Genomic DNA, 23,603 nt, shown 5'->3' on the forward strand with positions numbered 1-23,603 from the left:
CTGGTCTGCAGGGACACATGCAGACAATACTGTATACATAACAAATAAATAAATAAATATTTAAAAAACAAAAAGAACATTAAGAGGGAGCCTCTCCTGCCGGGCGGTGGTGGCACACGCCTCTAATTCCAGCAAAGGAAAGGTGCAAAGCTACACAGAGAAACCCTGTCTAGAAAAACCAAAAGAGGGAACGACTCCTTTAAAAATGTAAACAAGAGACCCTGATCACATTATTACCTAAATCAATGAATCTAGACATAAACATCAACAGGTGCTGACATAATAAAACTAGGTTAGATGTTGCATGTGCCTTATTACATAATTTACAACAGCCTTGCCCAAAAAAAGAAAAAAAAAGGTACAACATTTGAGACAGCTGGCAATTTCAATACTGACTAAATCTTTGGTTATATGGAAGAACTCCTTATGTTTAAAGGTATGGTAAGAGAAAATAATGCTTGACTTTTAGGAACACATGCTAATTACCTAAAGATGACACTATGTGTCCTCATTTCGAAATAACACTGAAGGGAAATGGGTGTCTTCAGATATGAAACAGTTCACTACTCAACAATGCTAGGAAATTAAATTCTGAATTCTCTCCACAATTAAATTGCTCATCCATTACTTAAATGTATATAAGTAGTTATTCCTACATCAAGTGGGATACAAGGTGTGTAGATAACCACATTACAACAACTTCCTGACAGTTAAGAATGTGTCCTTCAACAGACCTGAACATGCCTGGTGGTGCCTCAGGAACAACCACTCTCCGCTTCCAAGCCTGCAGGTCACGCTCTGTTGCAATCTGACTCCGGGGAGCATTCTGATGCATCTGACGAACACCTTCAACCTGCCCACTCCGGCGGAGACCGATGTTAGGAGGAGACTGAATGTCTAAACTCAATCTTCTAAAACCTAGGAAAAATTTTCAGAAAATATTTTCAAATATTTCAAAATTAACATGCATGTGGTGGTTTGAAAGGAAATGGCCCCAAAGGGAGCAGCACTGTTAGGAGGTGTGGCTTTGTTTGAGCAGGTGTGGTCTTGTTGGAGGAAGTGTGTCACTGTGGGGGTGGGCTCTGAGGTCTCCTTGGCTCAAGTTATGTGCAGTGTAGCAGACATTTCACTCCTGTTGCTTGTGGATAAAGATAAGACTCTAATCTCCTTCTCTAGCACGCTGTCTGTCGCATACTGCCATGTACCACCATGATAATAATGAACTAAACCTCTGTAAATGTAAGCCACCCGATTAAATGCTTTCCTTTATGAGAGTTGCCATGGTCTTGGTGTCTCATCACAGCAATAGAAACCTAAGACAATAAAAATGCACTCCTACTAGAACACATACCCCAAACCAGGAAGAGGACACACTAAAAAGAACTTGTAAGAAGAAACATGTTACTATAACTAAAACTACAATGTATTACATAACATTAATTGATAAACCTCAGTTTGAACTTTTACTAGACTTTCTGAAACTGTAAAATATACAAAATGTATTCCATTGCATTTGTATTTCAAAGTATTTTCCCTTTTGGGAAAACCTTTGTTAAGGACATTTGCCCCAAATTGGGAAGGCTACCCAACAAGAGTAATGGAACATGACCCTAGGCTACCGAGGGAACTTCAAACCACCTCAACTCTGGCTTCAGGAGATCCTGGCCTCTATGGGCCTCACACACACACAAGGTGGTACACACACAAGGTGGTGCGCACACACACACAACACAAACACATTCTCTTATAGACACACAAATTAGCATAATTTTAACATATTTTTTATTTAATTCCCAAAGGGCTGAAGATGGACCAGCAGTTTATTGTTTATTGTGCCCTGGGTGCGAGACCCCCAAGGAGACCACCAGACACGAAATTACTGAAATGCAAAAGCAAGTTTTCTGAAGCAGTTCAAGCAGCATGGAGCACCCTGGCGCAGCAGAGAAGGAGCCTGCCCCTCTGCAAGCTCAGGTTTTAAAGGCAAAAACCACTAGGTTACATCAGTTAGGGGTGCTAGTATGGGTACAATTCTGATTGGCTCAAGTTTTAGGAGCTTTCTAGAATTTCTGTGTTATCTTACTTTGAAGTTTGACCAGTTGTTTGTCAAACTTTTTAGACTATCTCCAGCATTAGGACATTTTATGGTTAATCAGTTGCTACCAGATGGCTCTTCAAACATCCTGACTTTGTCCTGGGACCTATGTCAGCAGCTCTGAGAATTTTGAAACTTGGGCCTGTTTGAAGCTGGGGTGAGGGGCTTGCTTGAAATGGGGGTGCTTTGGCTCTTCACACACACACACACACACACACACACACACACACACACAAGAATACACAAGAATAAAAATAAATTGGGCTAGAGAGATGGCTCAGTGGTTAAGAGCATCTGACTCTTCTTTTTTTACTTATAAAAGCTTGGCCTTAGCTTAGGCTTGTTCCTATCTAGTTCTTATAACTTTAACCCTTTTTTTTTTTTTCTTATACACTGTATGTCCATGTCAGGCTTCTTGCTATCTAGTTCTTATATCTTAAATTAACCCATTTCTATAAATCTGTACCTTGCCATGTGGCTCGTGGCTTACTGGTATCCTTACATCTTGCTTCTCCTGGTAGCAGCAGCTGGCAGCATCTCCTGACTCAGCCTTCTTCTTCCTAGAATTCTCCTTGTCTGTTTATTCCACCTATTCTTCCTGCCTGGCTATTGGCCAATCAGCATTTTATTTATCAACCAATCAGAGAAACATATTCACAGCATACAGAACATCCCACAGCAATAATTTTATTGTCCCCCCCCCCAGTGTCTGGTGAAGCTTTGTTTTTTTGTTTTCTTTTTTTTAATTAATTGATTTATTTTTCTATTATCAGCTTGATACAGTATAAATTCTTATCCTAATAGTGAAATGTTTCACTGAGGCTTGCCCAGTGATTGAGTAAAACCAAAACTTACTGTAAGCCACAGTCATCCTAGGGTCCCCCTGCTATGTAGCCTCCCTGGTTCTGGGGGCTGCAGTCAGATTGTCCTTTGCTTTATATCTAGAATCCACTTAGGAGTGAGTCATACCATGTTTGTCCTTTGGGATGACTCTTCTTATAAAGAACCTAAAATTCAGATCCCAGCATGCCATCAGGCAGCTCAGAACTACCTGTACCCCCAGCCCTCTTTTGGCCTCCACAAGTACTCACACACATGCATGTAGTGGGAGCTGTTTGAGCCATGCCCTGAAGCACTGCCCCTAGTAAGGAAACAGATAACTGTTACACCTGCCTCTGACCTTGAGGTACATGCTCCTGGGGCGTGGCCACTTAGGGACCATTAAGACCTGGGATGCATGTATGACGCTCTCTCTTCACTACCGCCTTGTGGTTTTGGATGCTGGAACAGATCAGGGCAGAGCTCTCCAGAGAACAGTGTTGGACTGTGCCTCACCCTTCCAGGATCCTGCAATAAATTCCTTTATTTTGTCTTGTGAGTTAACCCCAAAATTCCTCTGGTCATAAAGCAGACTCCATGGATAGCAATATAAACCCAATACAGACATGGACATACATGCATGCACAGGCACAAGAGTGTGGCATGGCATGCACTCAACACAGAACCTAAGTAATAAATAAAATAAACTTTACACATATGAAAAAAAAATTAATAATAATCAAAGAAACCCAGAGACACAATGTGTAGCAAGACTTGTTCCTTCAGGGTACTACGCTTTTAATATAAAAGCCAGCTGGGCGATGGTGATGCACACCTTTAATCTCAGCACTCGTGAGACAGAGCCAGGCAGATCTCTGTAAATTCAAGGCCAGCCTAGTCTACTAGAGCAAGATCCAGGACAGCCTCCAACCTACACAGAGGAACCCTGTCTCGGGGGGGAAAAAAAAGTAATGCTATCTGGATTTTATGATCCTGAGAAGAAACATATATTCTCATTGGGTTGGGGATTTAACTCAGTGGTAGAGCGCTCGCCTAGCAAGCGAAAGGCCCTGGGTTTGATCCTCAGCTCAAAAAAATAAAAAAAAATAAAATAAATGAAATATATATATATATATATATATAAAAAGCCCTCAAGGAGGACAACTGCTGAAATGTGGAACTGCTAGTGTGAAATGAGCAGCCCCACTAGGGGTATCACTCTGCACTAGTTACCAGGTAGGTCTCTCAGCACACAAAATGAAGGACTACGTTCTTCTAGCTCACCCTTAAACTCTGATTTAATAAGAAATTAAGTCTCCACTCAAGTAAGTTTCCCAAAAGATGTGAATGTCAAAACAAGGAGAAAGGCTGAAAGAACTTTTCCTTTAAAAATACTGCTGTTTGCTCTCACGTAACACACAAACTCCATCTTCTAGCTCAGAGGGCTGACAGCCTTTCAATGCTTGAAAATCTCATGTCCAATACCACTCCATGTTTTGAGTAACAAAGCAATTTCAGAACACTAGATGCAGAACTCGTGGGTTTCTGCAATGCATGTCCCTAGCGATGACGTCTCATTCCAGTTCTCTCATGCTAAAGTAAAATATGCCACTTGTACTTACTCCCTCTTCGGGGTGTTTCTTCTCCATTTGAAAGTCCATTTGCAGTCACATCCTGATCCAGTCCCAGTCTCTGGTCTTGCTGCTGCTGCAACTGTCGAATCATCCCATCAAGAATGCTAGATTCAGGGCTTCCTTCACCACTGTCATTGGTCTGCAGGCTTATGATCTGCTCAATCACCTCTCCATCACCTGCAAAGTCATCCACTAATCTGTAATCATGATATATCAGAGCAGAACAACTACAAGCTTCACTAGACACATCAACAGGGCTGGCAGGAAGCTCAGCAGTGGAGCACCACCCAGCATTGAACAAGACGCTGATTCCAGGCACCCTGAACAAAGGAAAACAGAAACAAAGCACTACGATAAAGTTCTTTTCAAAACGTACCCTAGTAGGAAAATACACAACAGGTGAGTAATTAACTCAACAGAAGGATCACAAAAAACCTTCCAGTGACCTGTGGACTTGCCGCAGCTCTGCTGCCTACTGTGCCCCTTCATTTGTACACACTGTGCCGCACTGAAAGCTGCTGTCCAGACCTTGGGTCTAAACAACCACCTGCCTGGGTGGTGGCCAAGGACAAGAAGCAGTGACATTTCTTCTGTCTCGAGAAAAAAGAAGATGGTCTTTTGGTCTCCAACAAAAGACAACCAGTCTCTACTAGCCCCAGAGGTTTTGAGAGATGTCTTAGTGGGTAGTGGATAGTGGAGCATTTCTTTTCTTTATGGTACTGTTTTCAAAAGCCCAGGGTCTTCTGAGGGCAAGTGCTCTAATCACTGAGGTATTCGAGTGTAACTAGTACCAGTAATTACTATATGAAGCACACAACCATGTTTTTAAAGTACGGGTGATTTTTCAAACAATGCCTTTCAGAGAGTGGTGGTAGTGTTCATGGAGGGTGAGACCTTGACATAAAATCGAAGATTGAGAAGATAAAAGACTGAGTCTGTGACCTGAAGTACTTGCCTGCCTGCCTAAACCTCATCAAGCCCTTAAGTCAATCCTGAGACTAAAAGAAAAAAGGCAAAAAAGTCACAAAAGACAGAAAAGACTAACAAATAGGAGGAATATGACAAGCCCAATTTCAGTCATACTAATGACACTGAATCTAACGGCCACACATCACACACATAAATAGATAAATCTTAAAAACTAGTCCTGCACAGGCAGATTGCTGAGTTCCAGGCCAACCTGGTCTACAGAGAGTTCCAAGATAGCCAAAGTTGCACAGAGAAACCCTGTCTCAAAAAGCCAAAAGAAAGCCAGGCAGTGGTGGTGCACGCCTTTAATCCCAGCACTGGGATCTCTATGAATGAGTTCGAGGTCAGCCTGGTCTCCAAAGTGAGTTCCAGGAAAGGCACAAAGCTACACAGAGAAACCCTATCTCGAAAAACCAAAAAGAAAAAGAAAGGCAGAGTCAGGCAGATCTCTGAGAGTCTGAAACCAACCTGCTCCACAACAGGTATCAAAACAACAAAGAGAAATCCTGTCTTGAAAAACCAAAAGAATAAACCAACCAACCAACCAACCAACAAACAAAAACACTAATCCTGCAAAACACTAACATTTGGAGACCTAAAAAGTATCAGAAGTGCTTGTATTATTCTTTGAATTTTTCCAAAATTTAATTTCTTTACTTTTATTTGTGTAGGTGCCTCTGAAGCACACACCGTGCTGTGAATATGGCAATCAGGGCAACTATAAGTTGTTTCTCTCTCTCTTTCCACCATGTAAGCAATGGGTATAAAACTCAGGTTTATCAGGATGGACTGAGCCATCTCTCCAACCCTCAAAAATCACCAGTTAACACCAGGGAAACCCCCAGGAAGCCACAAGGATGACCCCAGCTAAGACTCCTAGCAATAGTGGAGAGGGTGCTTGAACTGGCCATCTAGGTAATCAGATTGGTGATCTACCCAATTGTCATCAGAGATACTCTATCCAGTAATTGATGGAAGCAGATGCAGAGATCCACAGCCAAGCACTGGGCTGAGCTCCAGGAGTCTTGCTAAAGAAAGGAAGGAGGGATTGTATGAGCCAGGGAGGTCATGATGGAAGAACCCACAGGGGCAGATGATCTGGACTCGTAGGAACTCATAAACTCTGGACCAACAGTTGGGGAGTCTGTATGGGATCGACCTAGGCCACCTGCATGTGTATAATAGTTGTGTGCCTTGGTCTCTTTGTGAGGCTCCCAGCAGTGGGATTAGGACCTGTCCCTGGCACTTAGCTGGCTTTTCTGAGTCTGTTCCCTATGCTGGATTACCTTGCCCAGCCTTGATGCAAGGAGAGGAGCTCAGTCCTGCATCAACTTGATGTGCCATGCTTTGCTCAAGCCCATGGGTGGCCCGCTCCTTTATGAATGGAATAAGAGTAGGAATGGAAGGGAACCAGGGGTGGGAAGTGTGGGTGGCACTAGGTAATCTCAGCACGCCTCCTGAAGCAGGAGGATAGCTCCAATTTCAAGTCCAGCCTATTCTACACAGGCAAATACAGACAAGCCAGAGATAAACAGAAAAACCAGAAAGACAGACACAGAAAGATGGAATTTTCACTTACTTGTGGCCACATAGCCTAGCTGTGGAACCAAATGTTCGTCTGCTGAGTTTTCTCGACCTGGTACTAATCTCTGGTACTTGGTTGGATGAGGGTTTCCATCTACATCTACCAAGAATGGTGGGGGCATAAGATGAGGTGCCTGTTGTGTCTGCTCATCTAAGACATAGTTATTGGAATCTCTTATCAGTGGTCGGTAGTCAGTGTGGAAAAACATTTGATCAGGAATCTATGAAAGTAAAGATCATGGAATGACATCTTGAGATTTTTTTTATTTGTTACAAATAATAATATTAAAAGTATTTAAAACTAGAAGCAATAGGAAATTAAATAACTATTTCCAAACTACCTCTCCCAACTATTCATTTTATACACTACAAGAAAGGATTAAAAATGACCTTTTCATATGGTTTGCTGCATCCAAAACCAAATATCAGAAGGTGCCCATGAGAATCTGTACAGGCAAAATGTTGTCCGTCTTGTGAAAACTTACAGTCAAACACTGCTCCATGTCCTTGCCCTTCAATCTAGGAGAGGCAGGAAAAAAGAACATTAGGCACATTAACAAGCTCTATGTTTTAGCTCTACATGTAGGACTGTCTGCTGAAATATATGCTACATGCTTGCTCATGGGGGCCAGCACAGGCAGAAGAAGGGGCACAGGACCACCTAGGGCAGGAGATGCATGGAGTTGTCAGACAGACTGAGTACTGGAAAACACCAAACCAGGTTCTTGTGCAAGAGCATTGGGGGAGCAGTCTCTCCAGCCACCATGCAAGCACTATAAAAGGTTTCAGATTTAATTTATTTTGTATGTGTGGGTGGCTGGCCTACACGTGTGTACGTGCTTCAAGTTCATGTCTGTATGTCAGGTCAGAAGAAGACACCAGATCCCTAAAGCTCAAGTTAACTGATGCTGTGAGCCTTCACGTGGGTGCTGTGAACAAAACCTAAGTCCTCTAGTAAACCAACAAGCTCTCAACAGCTGAGCCATCTCCAGCCCTGAGCAAACAACTTTGCTGTAGAACCTTCTTTAACATGGATAACTGTCTACAATATATTCAATAAATACTATTCTTTCTGAACATTTTTTAAGACATAGGGTTTGCATCCAGGGCTTTGCAAATGTCAAGCAAACATTCTCTCTCTCAAATCCACTCACAGGCTTCTAAGTAAAAAAAAAAAAATTTAAACCAATTTTACATTATCCATGTAGTAGATGATATTAAACTAGGGAAAGTCCTCAAAGACTGAATCATTAACACTTCAAATGATCAAATGAATACATAAAAAACAATTCAAAGTAAAGGTTTTTGGGATAGAGAGATAGCTCAGTGGTTAAGAGTACTGGCTGCTCTTCCAGGGAACCTAGGTTCAATTTCCAGCCTCCACACAGCAACTCACAACTGTCCCTAACTCCAGTTTCAGGAGATCTGACATCCTCACACCAATGAACATAAAATAAAATTAAATAAATTATTTTTTTAAAGGGTGCCAGGCAGTGGCAACACACACCTTTAATATCAGCACTTGGGAGGCAGAGGCAGGTGGATATCTGTGAGTTTGAGGTGAGCCTGGTCTACAAAGTGAATTCTAGGACAGCCAGGACTATTACTACACAGAGAAACCCTGTCTTGAAAAAACCATAAATAAATAAATGAATGAGTGAATGAATGAAGGCTTTCTTTACTTCTCACAGGTGAATGGCATGTACTTTTATTCAATTGTTTGATATATAAAAAGGATAATCCTACAGGTCAAGAATTAGAGTAGCAAAGTTTAGTATTTGAAAATTAAACTTGCCTAGAATTAAACCGTTCTAATGACCAAACATGACTGGGGGTCACAGGTGTTCAAACCTGTGCTCACCTCGCTACACTCACCTCACTGCAAACTCCCACAGTTTTCAGAGGCAGGTGGATCTCTAAGTTCGAGGCCAGCCTGAGCTACAGAGCGAGTTCCAGGACAGACAGGCAATACAGAGAAACTCTATCTCAAAAAAACAAAAAAAGTCATGCACCCCATGAATTCTCAGCATAAATGCATATTCATGACCCTGTGAGCCAGGGCAGGAAGTGGCATCCCTTCTGCTATGCTGCATATTAATCAGCACAGGCTAGCAAACATGAAATAAAATCATTAAAGGGGTAGCAAGACAGCTGAGCAGGGAAAGCCACCTTTTACCAAGCCCGACAACCTGAGTTTTATGCCTGGAACCACATGATAGGAGAGAATTCCCAAAGTTGTCTTCTGACCTACATGTGGACACTGTCAAGAGCATGCTCCTATACATACACAATAAACAAACATATGCAGATGACCCTGTACTTCCCAACATCCCATTATGAAAACATAGAATGCAGTACAACCCCGAGACCCTTGAAGTAGCAGCCCCCTGGCACAATCTGCCCCTTGTTCTCTATGTCCCTGGCTAGAATACCCATCATAGTGAACTGGAAGGAAGCCGGGAAGAGGAGAGCTTCAGAATAGAAAGGGTCCTATCACACACACTGGCCAAGCTACACCACAAGTATCCCAGGGTCATGCTGTGCAACAAGTTTGTCAGCAAAGCAATTCTGAGGTTTACGTGTCCTGCACAGTGATTCCTGGTGAGATACAAGCTGCAACTCTTCCACAGACCTTATTAAGTCAATGTCCTCCCACCCTCAGGTCTATTATATATTTAGGAAGTCCTGTTCCAAACTAAGGAACAAACCTGTGTAAGGTTTAGCACCAGGAATCAAAAATCAAAGCCTTTGTGGTTGGAGAGATGACACACTAGTTAAAAGCCTTTGCTGCTCTTCCTAGCACGGCTCTTCAGAGTCCAAGTTCAGGTACCAACACCACATCCAGCTGCCCACATCTGCCTGTGACCACAGCTCCAGGCAATCTGACTCTCTCTCTGGCCTCTCCATAGGCATCCAAATGCACATATGCAGACCAACACAGATATAAAACTAGTATCTTGAAAAAATAAAAGAAATCCTAGGCCTCTCAGATAGGCAGTGAGATAAGAGGGCCTCATTATACAAGGTCAATTATATGGTGATATTTTATTTGTACTGAAATGTGACTTTGTTTATTAATAAAGTTATTTGTTATTAATAAAGTTGCCTGGGGCTCAGAGCTAATAGTAAGCCATAGCAGAAGCCAGGTGGTGGTGGTGGCTCACACCTTTAATCCAGATCAAATAACAAACAGATCTCTGTGTGTTCAAGGATATAGCCAGCCTGGAGACACACGCCTTTAATCTCAATACCAACCATAGAAGACCTGGAGGTCTGTATAGACAGGCAGTGACGAGGAGGTCATGTGGTTCGATTTACAACCAATGAGAAGGCAGAACAGAAAGTCAATAAAAAGACAGACACACAGGAAGTAGGTCTCTTGCTGAGGGGAAGGACAGCAGCGGCAGGAAGGGTAAGAAGGTGGTTTTAAGTATTAGCTCTCAGCTACTGCTCTGACCTCTTAGGCTTTTAACTCTGCATTTGGCTCTGTGCTTCTTATTTAATAAGACTGTTCATCTACACAATTACTCTTTGTATAGAGATTATTTAAATACAGTTTTTAAAGTGTGAAATTTATATAGTTTTACTTTCACAATTTAAATTCAAAATACAATATAATGGAGCCAACCACAGTGGCATACACCTTTAATCTCAAGAACACTCATAAGGCAGAGGCAAGAGTATCTTTTTGAGTTTCAAGGCAGTCAGGTCCACATAGCAAGTTCCAGGGCTACACAGTGAGACCCTGTCTCAAAAAAAATAAATTAAATTAATTAAAAACAATGTCCTTATTCTTTCTTACTAAGTTGCTATTGTCTACCTAAATATTGCATTACTGTTGTATTTATTTTCATGACACAGTAATTTCAAATGTAATCCGTGTGTGTACGCGTGTGCATGTGTGTGTGTGTGTTGTGTGCGTGCGTGCGTGCGTGCGTGCGTGCGTGTGTGTGTGTTCTGAAATGGAATCTCACTCATATCACAGACCAGGTTGGGCTGAACTCACTATTGAGGTCAGACCCACTGCAAACTGGTGGCAACCCTACCTCAGTTCTCCCAAATGGTGAGACTGCAGGTGTGAGCTACCATGCCTGCCTCGAATGCAACATCCTGACATGGTTAAAAATTTATTTTTCAGGATTTGTAATTATACATATATGAAAGGGTGTGGTTGTATATATGATGAGTACGGTAAACAGAAGTGGCTAAAAAAAGAGGGAACTGACCTTGGGTTCTATTCAAGAGCAGTATGCACCAAGCACTGAGCTCTCTCTAGACTGACTCCCTTACTGAGTTTAATCCCTTTTTGTGTGTGAAAATAAGAGTCTTACTATGTAGCTCTAAGGTGTCCTGGAGTTCACTATGAAGAGTAGGCTGGCCTTAAGCTCACAAGGCTACACCTGCCTCTGCCTCCCCAGTACTAGAATTAAAGGTGTGTACCACTACGCCTAGCCAGTTTTACACAGTATTGAAGAGATGGGTATACTTGTGAATTTTAAGACCACACAGAAAGTGGCCAAGGTTTAGGTGCTTTTTCCAATAACTAGAATAGAGACAATTTTCAGAGATGCCTGAATATTACAGTTTAGTTGTCTTATTTGAATTTTCAGTTAATGACAATAAATAATTACTCCATCTTAAGGTTATTACATTACTCAGACTGCTGGCAGTGGTGGTAAATGCCTATAATCCCAGTAGAGGCAGAGGCAGGCAGACCTCTGAGTTCCAGGCCAGCCAGGGCTACAAAGAGAAATCCTGGCTCAAAAAACCAAAAAGTAGAGAGAGAAAGAAAGAAAGAAGGAACTGTTCAGAATATAATTTCAAGGTAATATAAAAACTATAAACAAGGCTGGGAGGCTGCTGTGGATATCGCTCTGTGTAAATAAAATGCTGTTTGGCCAGTGGCCAGGCAGGAAGTATAGGCGGGACAAGACAGAAGAGAATTCTGGGAGGTGGAAGGCTGGGTCAGAGATAGCTGCCAGCCACCACGAGAAGCAACATGTAAAGACACTGGTAAGCCATAAGCCACGTGGCAAGTTATAGATTAATAGAAATGGGTTAATTTAAGATAGAAGAAGTAGATAACAAGAAGCCTGCCACGGCCATACAGTTTGTAAACAATGTAAGTTTCTGTGTGTTTACTTGGTTGGGTCTGAGCGTCTATGGGCCTGGCGGGTAAGAGAAATTTGTCCAGACTGTGGGCCAGGCAGGAAAACTCTAACTACAGGCGGTAATGGCACACACCTTTAATCCCAGCACTCTCCTGCTAGGTGGATCTCTGTGAGTTTGAGGCCAGCCTGGTCTACAGAGTGAGATCCAGGACAGGCTCCAAAACTACACAAAGAAACCCTGTCTCAAAAAAAAAACAAAAACAAAAACAAAAACAAAAACAAAAAAAAACAAAGAAAAAATCTATAAACAAAGTGTGGCAGTTCACATCTATAATCTCAGAAGATTCAAGGGTCAAGATGATCCTCAGCAACACAGGAAAGTGGAGGCCAGCCTAAACTCAGACTCAAAATGGCTCAGAAATTAAGAGCATGTACTGCTCCAAGTTCAATTCCTAGCACAAGATATGCTCACAATTGCCTCTAACTCTAGCTCAAGTGGGGATCCAACACATCTAACCCACAGAACACAGCTACCTCATAGACACCTAATCTCAATATAAAATCAGAATTTGTTGGTAAGGTTAGATGAAAATATATTTATAAGCATAAAATGATACAAAAGTTTAATAACCCAAGAATAAAAAATACTTTACAGTGATAAACCCACTAAGTGCCATTTTAAACAAGTTATTTCTTATCCATACCAAGTGAGACTAATAAATCATGTGCCCAAGACCATGTGTGAGAACACTGTCACTTGTTTTATTACATTAAAAAAAAAAAAAAAGAAAAAGAAAAGAAAAACTGTGAAGTAGAATCTAACCATGAAACACCAGATGGAACTGACATTCTGTAACATCTGCTCACATCTATCCTCAGTTACAGAGTAGCAAAGAGAAAACAAGGAAGGTAGGACGTTGGAGCCCATTTAGGTTTCCTAGTGGCTTTTATCTAGCAGGTGCATAAAGAGGATGATGACCACCCGCCTGAGCATCAGGTGTTTGGAAGGTTCTACACTTAGCTATATGCCCCCCCCACCCCTGCGGGGAGGAGTCTTCCCCTTGGCATTGTCATAAAAAGCCCTTTGGGGGCTGAAGAGATGGCTCAGCGGTGAAGAGCACTGGGTGTTCTTCCAGAGGTCCTGAGTTCAATTCCCACACCCACATGGTGGCTCACAACCATCTACAATAAGAGATCTGGTGCCCTCTTCTGGCCTGCAGACTGAACACTCACTGTATACATAATAAATAAATAAATCTTTAAAAAAGGGAAAAAAAAAAAGCCCTTTGGAATAAAGTTCAGGGTTGAAGAATAAGGATCCAGGCCTCCCGAGGCTATCCCGTGTTTCTGTCTTTCCTCTCGTCATCTGGGTATCTCCTTTGATCTAATATTTCTCATTTCTCCCTACTTCATAGTACCTTGGGTCACAAAAGTGGCAGGTGGACCACCACAACTGAAGAGTAAAGAGAGAGAGCCATTTAATACGGTGCATATCAATCTGTAGTGAATCCTGATTTAAACAGTGACCTACCACTATGAAAGGCACTGTAACAACTAGCCTAGACCTAGATTAAGCTCTGTCTTTTTCTCATATAATGGATGTGTCTTAAATTCTTAATACAATCCTAGTAGGTTCTATAATCTAACAACTGACTCAGTTTTATACAGGGATATATACAGACAGAGCTAGAGAGATGGCTCAGCAGTTAAGAGCACAGGCTCCTCTTCTAGGGGATCTAGGGTCCAATTCCCAGCAGCACCCACATGTGGCTCACAACCATCTGTATCTCTAGTTCCACAGAATTTGCTGCTGTCTTTTGGCCTCTATAAACACTGCACACACATTATAGACATGCAAGACACCTGCACATATAAAATAAACACACTGACAGGCATATATGCAGAATTAAAAAAAAACTATCTAGGTTAACACTTATAAATATCTGTAAGTTTACAAAATGTCATGTACATATGTGTATGGGGCTATCAGACACTTAGTAATAAGCTTCTATTACCTTAATTTGTACAAAAGTTGCCACAGCATGTCAATCACCTTCTGGCATAAAAGCACAAATAAAAACCTCACTTCACTTACCATATTAAAATAATGTTTCATCTTGGTGCCTTTTGTAATATCCCATATAAAAATGCTGCCATCATGTCCTGCAGACAACATAATTCTGGAATCAAAGGGATGTGTCTCCAAAACAAATACTTCATCAGCATGCCCCTTTAGTCAACAAAGTAACAATATTAAGGACAGTTTTGGCAACTTACATGTTGGAAATTAATAAAAACAATTTATACATGTATATAAAAATTCCCAGTTATTTGAATCATTTAAATAAAAATAATTTATACATTATACTCATAACAGTGTTATAGTTTCAAAGAAATGGGGGAGGGGGAAGGTTCAGGGTCACCGAACCTATGAGTTCGAGGCCAGGCTGTTTTATATAGGGAGTTCCAAAACAACCAGGGCTACACAGAGACCCCCTGTCTCAAAAACAAAACAACAGGTTAAAGATCTTTCTGAGATATACACCAAATTGAAGGCCAACCCAGACTTGATTCAAAATAAAAAAAATTCTGAGTTTGGCTTGGTAGCAAACATAGATAAATAATTTAAAAATAAATACAAAAATCACTAAAATAAATTTCTGAATTCTATTATATTAAAACTACCTACCAGTAAGTTATGAAGCAGTTGTCCAGTGTAAGAATTCCACACTTTGAGAACATGGTCATTCACAGCTGTGACAACAATACTATCGTCCTGATTCCAAGCTATCATTGTAACTTTCGGTTTCATAAATCTCTCTTCTTCAGAAGATGTGTCTCTAACAAAGCAAAGACACTGTGTAAACTCACTTAGAAAGCATACCACTCGAGGTACAGTCCCTCACTAATACAATGTTAACAAGGAAAACCTAAGATGAAGCTCAGCTGGAGAAATGCTTATCACAGTGAAGTCCTGGGTTTGATCCCCAGTACACAACACTCATGGCAGTGAAAAGCCTGTCATTCCATCAGGTGGGAAAGAGGAAGGAGAATCATAAATTCAAGGTCATCCTCAACTACATGAGGTCAAAGTCCAGTCTAGGCTACAGGAGGCCAGAAAGAAAAGACAACTGGGAGGAATCTAATTCATGGATCTATTTTATCAACACATAACAAATTATCTTGAAATAGGTCAGGGCAAAACCAGAGGAGCAGAAGATAACTACAACAAGCAATACAGACAGGGCAGATTTTAGGACACCACTGGTACTTAAACTATCCTGCTCACCCCAAATCAACTGTTAACTTTATTTAAAAAAACTGTTTGTTTGTTAAGACAAGATTTCCCTTTATATATCCCTGGCTGTTCTAGAACCCATTCTGTGGACCAGGCTGGCCTCAAACTCAGCGATCCTCCTGACTCTGCTGGGATTAAAGGTATGTGCCACCACTGATGGTCTGATTGCTAACTTTCTATCAACTGTTTCTCCAGAAAAAAACAAGGCAGAGAACCTAAACTAGAAGAGTATACACATGCATTCTCCGCTCAACTTTGAAGGTAATGTCTACCTGCTTCCAGACTCTGCCTCTTAAGACTATGAAATGGACCTGTGTAGCAAATCAAACCTTTCGATGGTTGCTTTGTGTTATGGTATTTGATCAGTGACACAAAGGAAACTAAGACATGTAAGTGCTTCATAACAGATACCTTATTGAGAATAAAACACAAAAAGACAAAGAACAACATACAACTTTCAAAATTCACCATTTTTGTGTTTGTTGTTTTCTTTGGAGGGGAAAGTGAGACAAGGTCTTCTATGTAGCCATAAGCTGTCTTGGAACTCGCTACATAGACCAGGCTGACCTCAAACTCACAAAGATCTGCCTATCTCAAAGTCACTTTATAATCGACAATTTTATCATGCAGAAGTTTCCAAGTGGACCAAAATTTTTTAATTTAATAATAAAGTATATTTGCTTATTATGTTATCCAGTTTTAGCTCCAAGAAAGCTTCTATTTTTATTCATTTATATATATATATATATCCAGAGGGATGAGCCAGCAGCAGCAAAGACCAGCCTTGGATACTATGATGATTAGATTGTCTTCTATTTCACAATGTAGAAGCACTTGTGAAGAGTCTCCATGCGAGCCTATCTAGATCTGGTGAGCAGAAAAGCATGCAAGAGGAATTATCTCTATTACCTTAATTGAAGTTGGAACATCTGCCCAATGTGGGCAGTACCATTCCCCAGGCAGGGGACCCTGAGATCTGTAAACTTAGAGGGGGTTCTGAGCTAGAGATACAGGCATGCGTGCATTCATTCATTCTCCACTGCTCTTGATAGTGGATGTGAATAGCTGGTTAAAGATCTGGTCATCATTTTCACAATGGATTGTAAATTATAAGCCAAATATACCCTTTTTCCTCTGAGCTGATTTGTATCAGTGTATTTTATCCAGCAACACAAAGATAGGGCAGAAATATAGTAAATTCTACCAGGCAGCAGAGGTAAATATCGTTCTGTAATCCCAGCACCAGGGAGGTGGAGATAAGAGGATGAGGAGTTCAAGGCCAGCCTTGGCTACAAAATTCTAGACCAACCTGAGCTACCACACACTCTGCCTCCAAAAAAAGAAAGGGGGGGGGGGGAGCAGCTGCAGAGATGGCTCAGAGTTGAGAGTACTTGCTTCTCTTATAGAGGAGATCATCTGAGATCTGTTCCAAACACTCACAATAGGCAGTTCACTACCACCTGTAATTCGAGCTCCAGGAGATCTCTGGCCTCCACAGGCATACACAACCACATTCTCCCCCTACCCACAAATAAAAAATTAAATTCCTTTTAAAACCTTTGTTGTTTTGTTTTGTTTTGTTTTTGGAGACAGGGTTTCTCTGTGTAGCCTTGGCTGTGCTGAAACTCATTTTGTAAACCAGGCAGACCTCGAACTCAGGGATCCTCCAGAGTGCTGGAATTAAAGACATGTACTACCACCCCTGGCCCTTAAAATCTTATCTTTAGACTGTAAATTTGCAACACTGGAAATAATTTGGGTGGGTTTTTTTTCCTCCCCTCTAAACTGTAGGTTTTAAATGCAAATCCTAAAGAGAACAATCTAACAGTAAAAGTACAAAGTGAAGAATAATTCTGTCCACTTGAATGAAGGACACTTCTATGTATGCCAGTCATATTTTAATAGACAAGGAAGAGACCACAAGGACTCCGGCCTGATCACAAAGGGTTAATCACAGAATGGATTCATATGATGGCATTACTGGAGGTAGGGAAGGGTGGGAAGTGGGCCTAGGAGGAGGCAGTAAATCACTGGGTGCATGTCATAGGGCCTATATTCTGTCCTAGCCTGTTCCCTTGTGCCTCTGTTCTAGGTCTCCTGACCCAACAAAGCACATACTGCTCTGCTCTGTCACATCCTTGTTCCATGATGGACTGAAGCTCTTCAAACTGTGAACCAAATAAACCCTTTCTCCTTTACTCTATTTTCTGGAAAATTTGGTCAAAGTAATAAATATACATGTGCACTTTCCTGCATTAATTTGGTTATGAGACTGAAGTACTTTATTCATAGTATGTAGGAGGTAGTTAAAACTCTCCCAATAAAATTAACCACATTCAGAGGAAACTCACCAATAGTTCACCTGCGTTGACTTACCCTGAGATTCTGGTAGCCATATCCAGTAGGATGCTTCTCCATTCCAATTGTTCAAACCTCCAAATCCGAGCTGTTCCATCTCTGCTTCCACTTAAGAACCTTGAAACATCCAGAAAAATCATCTACTCACACACTAACTACCAAGGATTATAATTAACATTAAGTGAAATACAAATGGCCTACAGGTGTTATTCAAGGTCAGATTATTCAATGCAAAGCTAGATGAGGCTCACTCCTACCCCTTTTACTATTCTTTGCCTGGCCCTACAAAGCAGAACACAATATAAATTCAGTTGTTTCACAAATACATTGAGTTTTAGAAAGAAGATAAAATACATGGGAGGCAGAAGGCATCTCTACGAATTATAGACCAGGCCAGCCTGGTCTACAGAGTTCCACGTCAGCCAGGGCTGTTAAACAGAGAAATTCCATCTCAAAAAAAAAAAAAAAAAAAAAAAAAACCACCTAGGGCTGGAGAGATGTCTCAGAAGTTAAGAGCACTGGCTACTCGTCCAGAGGTGCTGAGTTCAATTCCCAGCAACCACATGGTGACTCACAAAATCTGGTACCCTCTTCTGGCATACAAGCAGAAGACAGAACAATAAATCTTTAAAAACAAAAACAAAAAACTGCACTTTGGGAAAGGAACCAGCCATATCCTACAGGCCAGAAGGCAACTGTATCAAATGCTAGTTCGTGAGGGCTTTAAGATTTTTCTGAACCTACTCAGAAAAAATATCGTTTTTTGGACTTCATTTTTTCAGGGATCACCTCTGGTTAAGAGCTACCCTTGGTCTCAGAAGCAGCAAGTAACAACTCTCAAATCTCACACACCAGGTTCTATTCAACCACTCTATCTACTGCAAGTACCTGCAATGTACAAGGTCACAGCAGTATAGTTAACAAGAGGATGCAATGTTTTTTAAAACTGAGATTTCAATGTCAAAGTTAAGTATGAGATGACATTATGGCTCAATGGAAAACATTCATCTACAATGCACAGGGCTGAGTTCAATTTCCAGAACTGACCACCATCAACAAGCTCATAAGGTGGTGTGTCCAAGTGTCATTATACCCACAAATAAAATGAAACTGTAGATAATAATACGAAGGAGAAAATATTTAGCAGCTAGAGCAATAAGTAGTGTATTTCATTTGTTTGACAACATACACAAATACAAACACATACTTACCGGTCACCATTGTTACAAAACTGGATACTATCAACTTTATCCTAAAGAGGAAAAAAAACGGATATGAAAACTACTATCAATTCACTGAACAAGTCTGTGTGCTAAGAAATATATTGAGGATCAGGAGTGGTAGCACATGCCTTTAATTTCAGCACCCAGGAGGCAGAAGTATATGAACTTCTGTTGAGCTTGAGGCAAGCCTGGTCTATATATTACAAGCTCCAGAACAGCAAGGGCTACATAAAGAGTCCTTTTCTCCAAAAAAATAAATACATTGGCTTAATAGCAAGGAATTGACTTGGAATTGCCAGTCATACATGTGTCATATCTATGGAAAGTCTATGGAGATTCACTAAGAGTACTAAGACCTTTCCAAGAGAACCACACTCATAGAAAGACAGGCATACAAAACTGTAGCTGTGCTGAAATCACGCCTTGACTTAGATTGCAAGTAAAGAGATCAAAAAAGTTCTAATGAAGCCAAAAAGATGCAGTACTTTGCTTATTTATATACAAAACAAAACCTTCTGTTTTAGCATGGCCTGAACCTATTCATTAAATAAGCTCTGAATATGGACTGTTTTCCATAAAACCTTATTGTATGAAGGACTAGAGAAGGCTCAATGGTTAAGAGCAGAAGTTAACTGTCCTTGAGGATATACAGTGTCTCACAACCATGTGAGTGGTTTCAGTTCCAGGGAATCTGACCCTCTCTAGTCCCCTCCTAGGCACACAAGTGACTCATAAACACACATACTTAAATGTATAAAATTAATTTTCCCTTTTCGTTTTTCTTTTTTGAGACAAGGTTTCTCTGTGTAGACCAGGCTGGCCTTGAACTCTGAGATCCACCTGCCTCTGCCTCCAAGTGCTGGGATTAAAGGCGTGCGCCACCACCGCCTGGCATAAAAATAATCTTCAAATTTAAGTTAAAAAATGTTTTTTATTGTTCGCGGCTTGTGTGACTGTGTGTCCATATTTGTCCTTATGCATGCACATGTATGTGAAGGTCAGAGGCAGACACTGAGTGTCTGTCTTACATTTGGAGTCAGGGTCGCTCACGGAGCCGGAAGCTCACTGGTGAGACTGACTAGAAAGGGAAACACATAGCTCAGGCTAGCCTCAAGCGGCTCGATCTATAGCTAGTGATAACCCTGCACTCCGTATACTCTTGCCTCCACCTCCTAAGAAACAGGATTATAGGGATGAACCCCTTTTGCTTTTACAAACATACAAAGTCCCTGAACTTTAATATATTTTAGCTATCTAGTGCGATTCAGTAAAAACAGAGGAAGCTATCACACTGGGGAGGAGGGGCAGCAGCAGCAAAGTATTAGCCAGCATGTGTGTTCCAACCTTGGGTTTAATCCCCAGCACTGAGAAGAATAAAACATAAATAATGATGTCTCAAAAATTCAACAGAGCCTTCATACTTCAAAATATAATTACTCATGGATGACAGACACAGCTGGGCAGCTGCACCCATGAACACACAGCTGCACCCATAGGTACAACAGCATGCACAAGATCTGTTCAAACCAGACCAAATCCCAGCATGGAGTGGGGATTCACCACCAAGTCCCGCCCCTGGCAGAGCAGCTATGTGTAACTGTTAGCTGATAGGATAAAAGGTCAGTTTTCTCTATGAGGGTCTCCCCTGGTAAAGCTGACCATGCTCCAGCAGAAGGCTATACGTCCAAGAATAATTCAGGCAGGCAAACTGGCTGTGAGGGTAGAAGGGGAGTTGGAAGAGGTGTTGTGGTGGGGGTGAATATTACCAAACTATGTACAAAATTCTCATAGAATAAAGGTAGATAGGTAGGTAGGAAGGTAGATAGGTAAGATATATAAATCTAATTATCTTCACATATCTCTACAAATAAGTAGGGTAGGTCTGGAAGGACAGTGTATTAGTCAAGAGCATATACTGTTCTTTGAGAGCTCAGACCTGAATAGAATTCCCAGTACCCACTCTATGTGCAGCAGGATCGCAACCGCCTGCAACTCCAGATCCAGGGGATCCAATGCCCTCCCTTCTGGCCTACTCTGGCACCTGCCTCAAGGGGATATATCCAATAGACCCACCACAATAGACCCACATGTATATACACCATTGTTAAAAAGAAAAAATATAAGTAGGGCAAAGTGGCATACCCTATAATCCTAGCACTGAATTGGCTGTGGCAAGAGAATAGAGAGTTGAGAGTAACATGAACTGCAAAGGGAAACCAGATCCTGTCTCAAAAAGCCCAAAGTAAAGGGGGGAAAAGGTTATTTAAAATAAAAGTAATCTGTTAAACGAGAGGGGGGGAGGAACCTTAGTAAAATTGGCCTTAACAGTAAAAGAATTATTAAAACATTTACAGAATTTTTAAAATGAATGCTTACAGTATGGCTCTCAAGTTCGGCGATTTTTTCAGGTGCTTCAAACCCCAAAAAATACATTCTGATTACATGATCAGTACTACCTGTAGCTAAAAACATACCACCTGAAATAAAAATGTTAAAAGTTTAAATGTGTAGCTGGTAACAAATACACCATATAATACACATAATATACTTCTATGCATGTAAAAGTTCTCTTACTCCAAAATTAAGGTTATCACTACAAATCCATCCTCCAGCTCTTTAAATAAGATTATAAAAGGTGGGCCATGAACAGTTAACTCCGAAGCTCTCACACGATTGAGCCTGTATGATAATGAGTATTCAGAGACGGGTAATACCTGGGGGGCACTCACCAACCTAAGACAGAATGCCTGTGCAGCCTGGACAAGTGTCTCCATGACAGGTAAGGTAACCTGGTGATGTTCACACGCAACCTAAGTCAGAAGCTCATTCTTTGGTAATAAGAGGGGACCTGTAGGTCCCTGGCTCCCGTTTTGGGTAACTGTTGTATTGCTTGCTGACCTTGACCTTGATATCCTCCCTATGCTAATTCCCTGCAAGATTCTACCCTCCTGAATGCTTAAGGGAAGCTCCTTGTCTGTGTATCCAGCATATTTGGCATTAACAGCTTAGATGCAAAATTGAAAAACATCAGGAGCGGGGTTGGGGATTTGGCTCAGTGGTAGAGCGCTGGCCTAGCAAGCGCAAGGCTCGGGGTTCGAACCTCAGCTTAAAAAAAACAGAAGCGAACTTCTGCCCACCGGGGTTCTCCCATTGTGTTGTAAGCCTGTATTTAAGACCTCCTCCCTCCTTCAATAAACGGCATTCTAGTTGGAGCTCACTGACTCTAGACTGACAGCTCGGGAACCTGCATGGGACCAAACTAGACCCGCTGAATGTGGGTGACAGTTGTGTGGCTTGATCTGTTTGTGGAGTCCCTGGAAGCAGGACCAGGACTTATCCCAGGAACATGAACTAGCTTTTTGGAGCCCATTCCCTGTGGTGGGATACCTTGCTCAGCCTTGATACAGTGGGGAGGGGCTAGGCTCTCCTTCAACTTGGTATGCCAGACTTTGTTGACTACCATGAGGCCTTACCCACTCTGAGGAGTGGATGGAGGTAGAGTGGGAGGGAGGTGAGTAGGTGGGAGAAGGGAAGGAGGGGGAACTGGGGTTGGTATGTAAAATGAAAAAAAATTTAATAAATAAATATTAAAAAAAAAAAAAAGGTGGGCCTTGGTGGCGCACACCTTTGATCCCAGCACTCAGGAGTTCAAGGCCAGCCTGGTCTATAGTGCAAGTCCCAGAACAGGCCCCAAAGCTACACAGAGAAACCCTGTCTTGAAAAATAAAAAATAAAAATAAATAAATAAGTTTATAAAGCTGAACTGTTTGTTAGCTTTGGTGAAAAAGCTGATCCAATGGGAACAGTCCCGTGTCTCACTAAGCCTTAGGAAGTGCAACAAGGCACTGTCACCCTGAGCATCAGTCCGTAACAACTGTCTCCTGAACAAACCCTTCAACGTAAAGGGTTCACTTGGAACTGAGTCACCTCTTCAGGGAAATGCACTGGCCGCTATATATAAAATATGCCATGAAAGTCCACTGTACAAGAATAAGGGGAATAATTTCACCAAAATGCTGTGTCAAATTTAAACAAACTATGTTCAGGCAGGATATAAGAAAATCATGCCCTACACGTGGCCACACGACACTAGGACCACGTCCAGGATACCATGAACTTTCTTGCTGAGAATTCTCTTATGAATCATCGACTCTGAGCAGTGTCAGACGCGAGAGCGAGAGCACGCTGAGCCTCACTCATAGCTGTTACTCTCCTTTAACAAGCCTACACTCATGTTCTCAGGTGTCTTTGTTCCACTGAACCCAGTACTTAAAAGTCACATAAACTCCAGAAATAATTAATATAAAGAACAGAAGTCATGGGTTACTTTTCTGATTGATGCTCCAAACAATAACCACGTAATCTGATAAATGCTATTTTAAACTAAAGAAAAGCAAGCATCATCTTACCAACACTAAATGAAGAACACAGCATCTGAACACCAGGCCTTGGCTTTTCCGTGAACTTCAGGGGGCGGGGACTTTAAAAGAAGATGATATGCCTTTAGAATACATG

At 41.5% G+C, this 23,603-nt stretch overlaps 1 protein-coding gene across 3 annotated transcripts in view; it reads right to left on the minus strand.

The window, feature by feature from the left end:
• Brwd1 (bromodomain and WD repeat domain containing 1) overlaps nucleotides 1–23,603 on the minus strand; it is a 100,328-nt gene that overhangs the window by 48,990 nt on the left and 27,735 nt on the right. For all 3 annotated transcript variants that reach the window (XM_036203662.1, XM_036203661.1, XM_036203663.1), the window contains exons 10-19: nucleotides 23,498–23,568; nucleotides 21,465–21,565; nucleotides 19,077–19,117; nucleotides 17,884–17,982; nucleotides 14,899–15,049; nucleotides 14,305–14,439; nucleotides 7,489–7,617; nucleotides 7,094–7,319; nucleotides 4,534–4,722; nucleotides 735–918 (exon numbers count right to left, since the gene is read on the minus strand). In XM_036203662.1, coding sequence (XP_036059555.1) covers nucleotides 735–918; nucleotides 4,534–4,722; nucleotides 7,094–7,319; nucleotides 7,489–7,617; nucleotides 14,305–14,439; nucleotides 14,899–15,049; nucleotides 17,884–17,982; nucleotides 19,077–19,117; nucleotides 21,465–21,565; nucleotides 23,498–23,568 — 1,326 coding nt within the window. The remainder of the gene's footprint in view (nucleotides 1–734; nucleotides 919–4,533; nucleotides 4,723–7,093; nucleotides 7,320–7,488; nucleotides 7,618–14,304; nucleotides 14,440–14,898; nucleotides 15,050–17,883; nucleotides 17,983–19,076; nucleotides 19,118–21,464; nucleotides 21,566–23,497; nucleotides 23,569–23,603) is intronic.

This window comes from Onychomys torridus, chromosome 12 (genome assembly GCF_903995425.1).
Source record: "Onychomys torridus chromosome 12, mOncTor1.1, whole genome shotgun sequence".
Taxonomy (NCBI): Eukaryota; Metazoa; Chordata; class Mammalia; order Rodentia; family Cricetidae; genus Onychomys; species Onychomys torridus.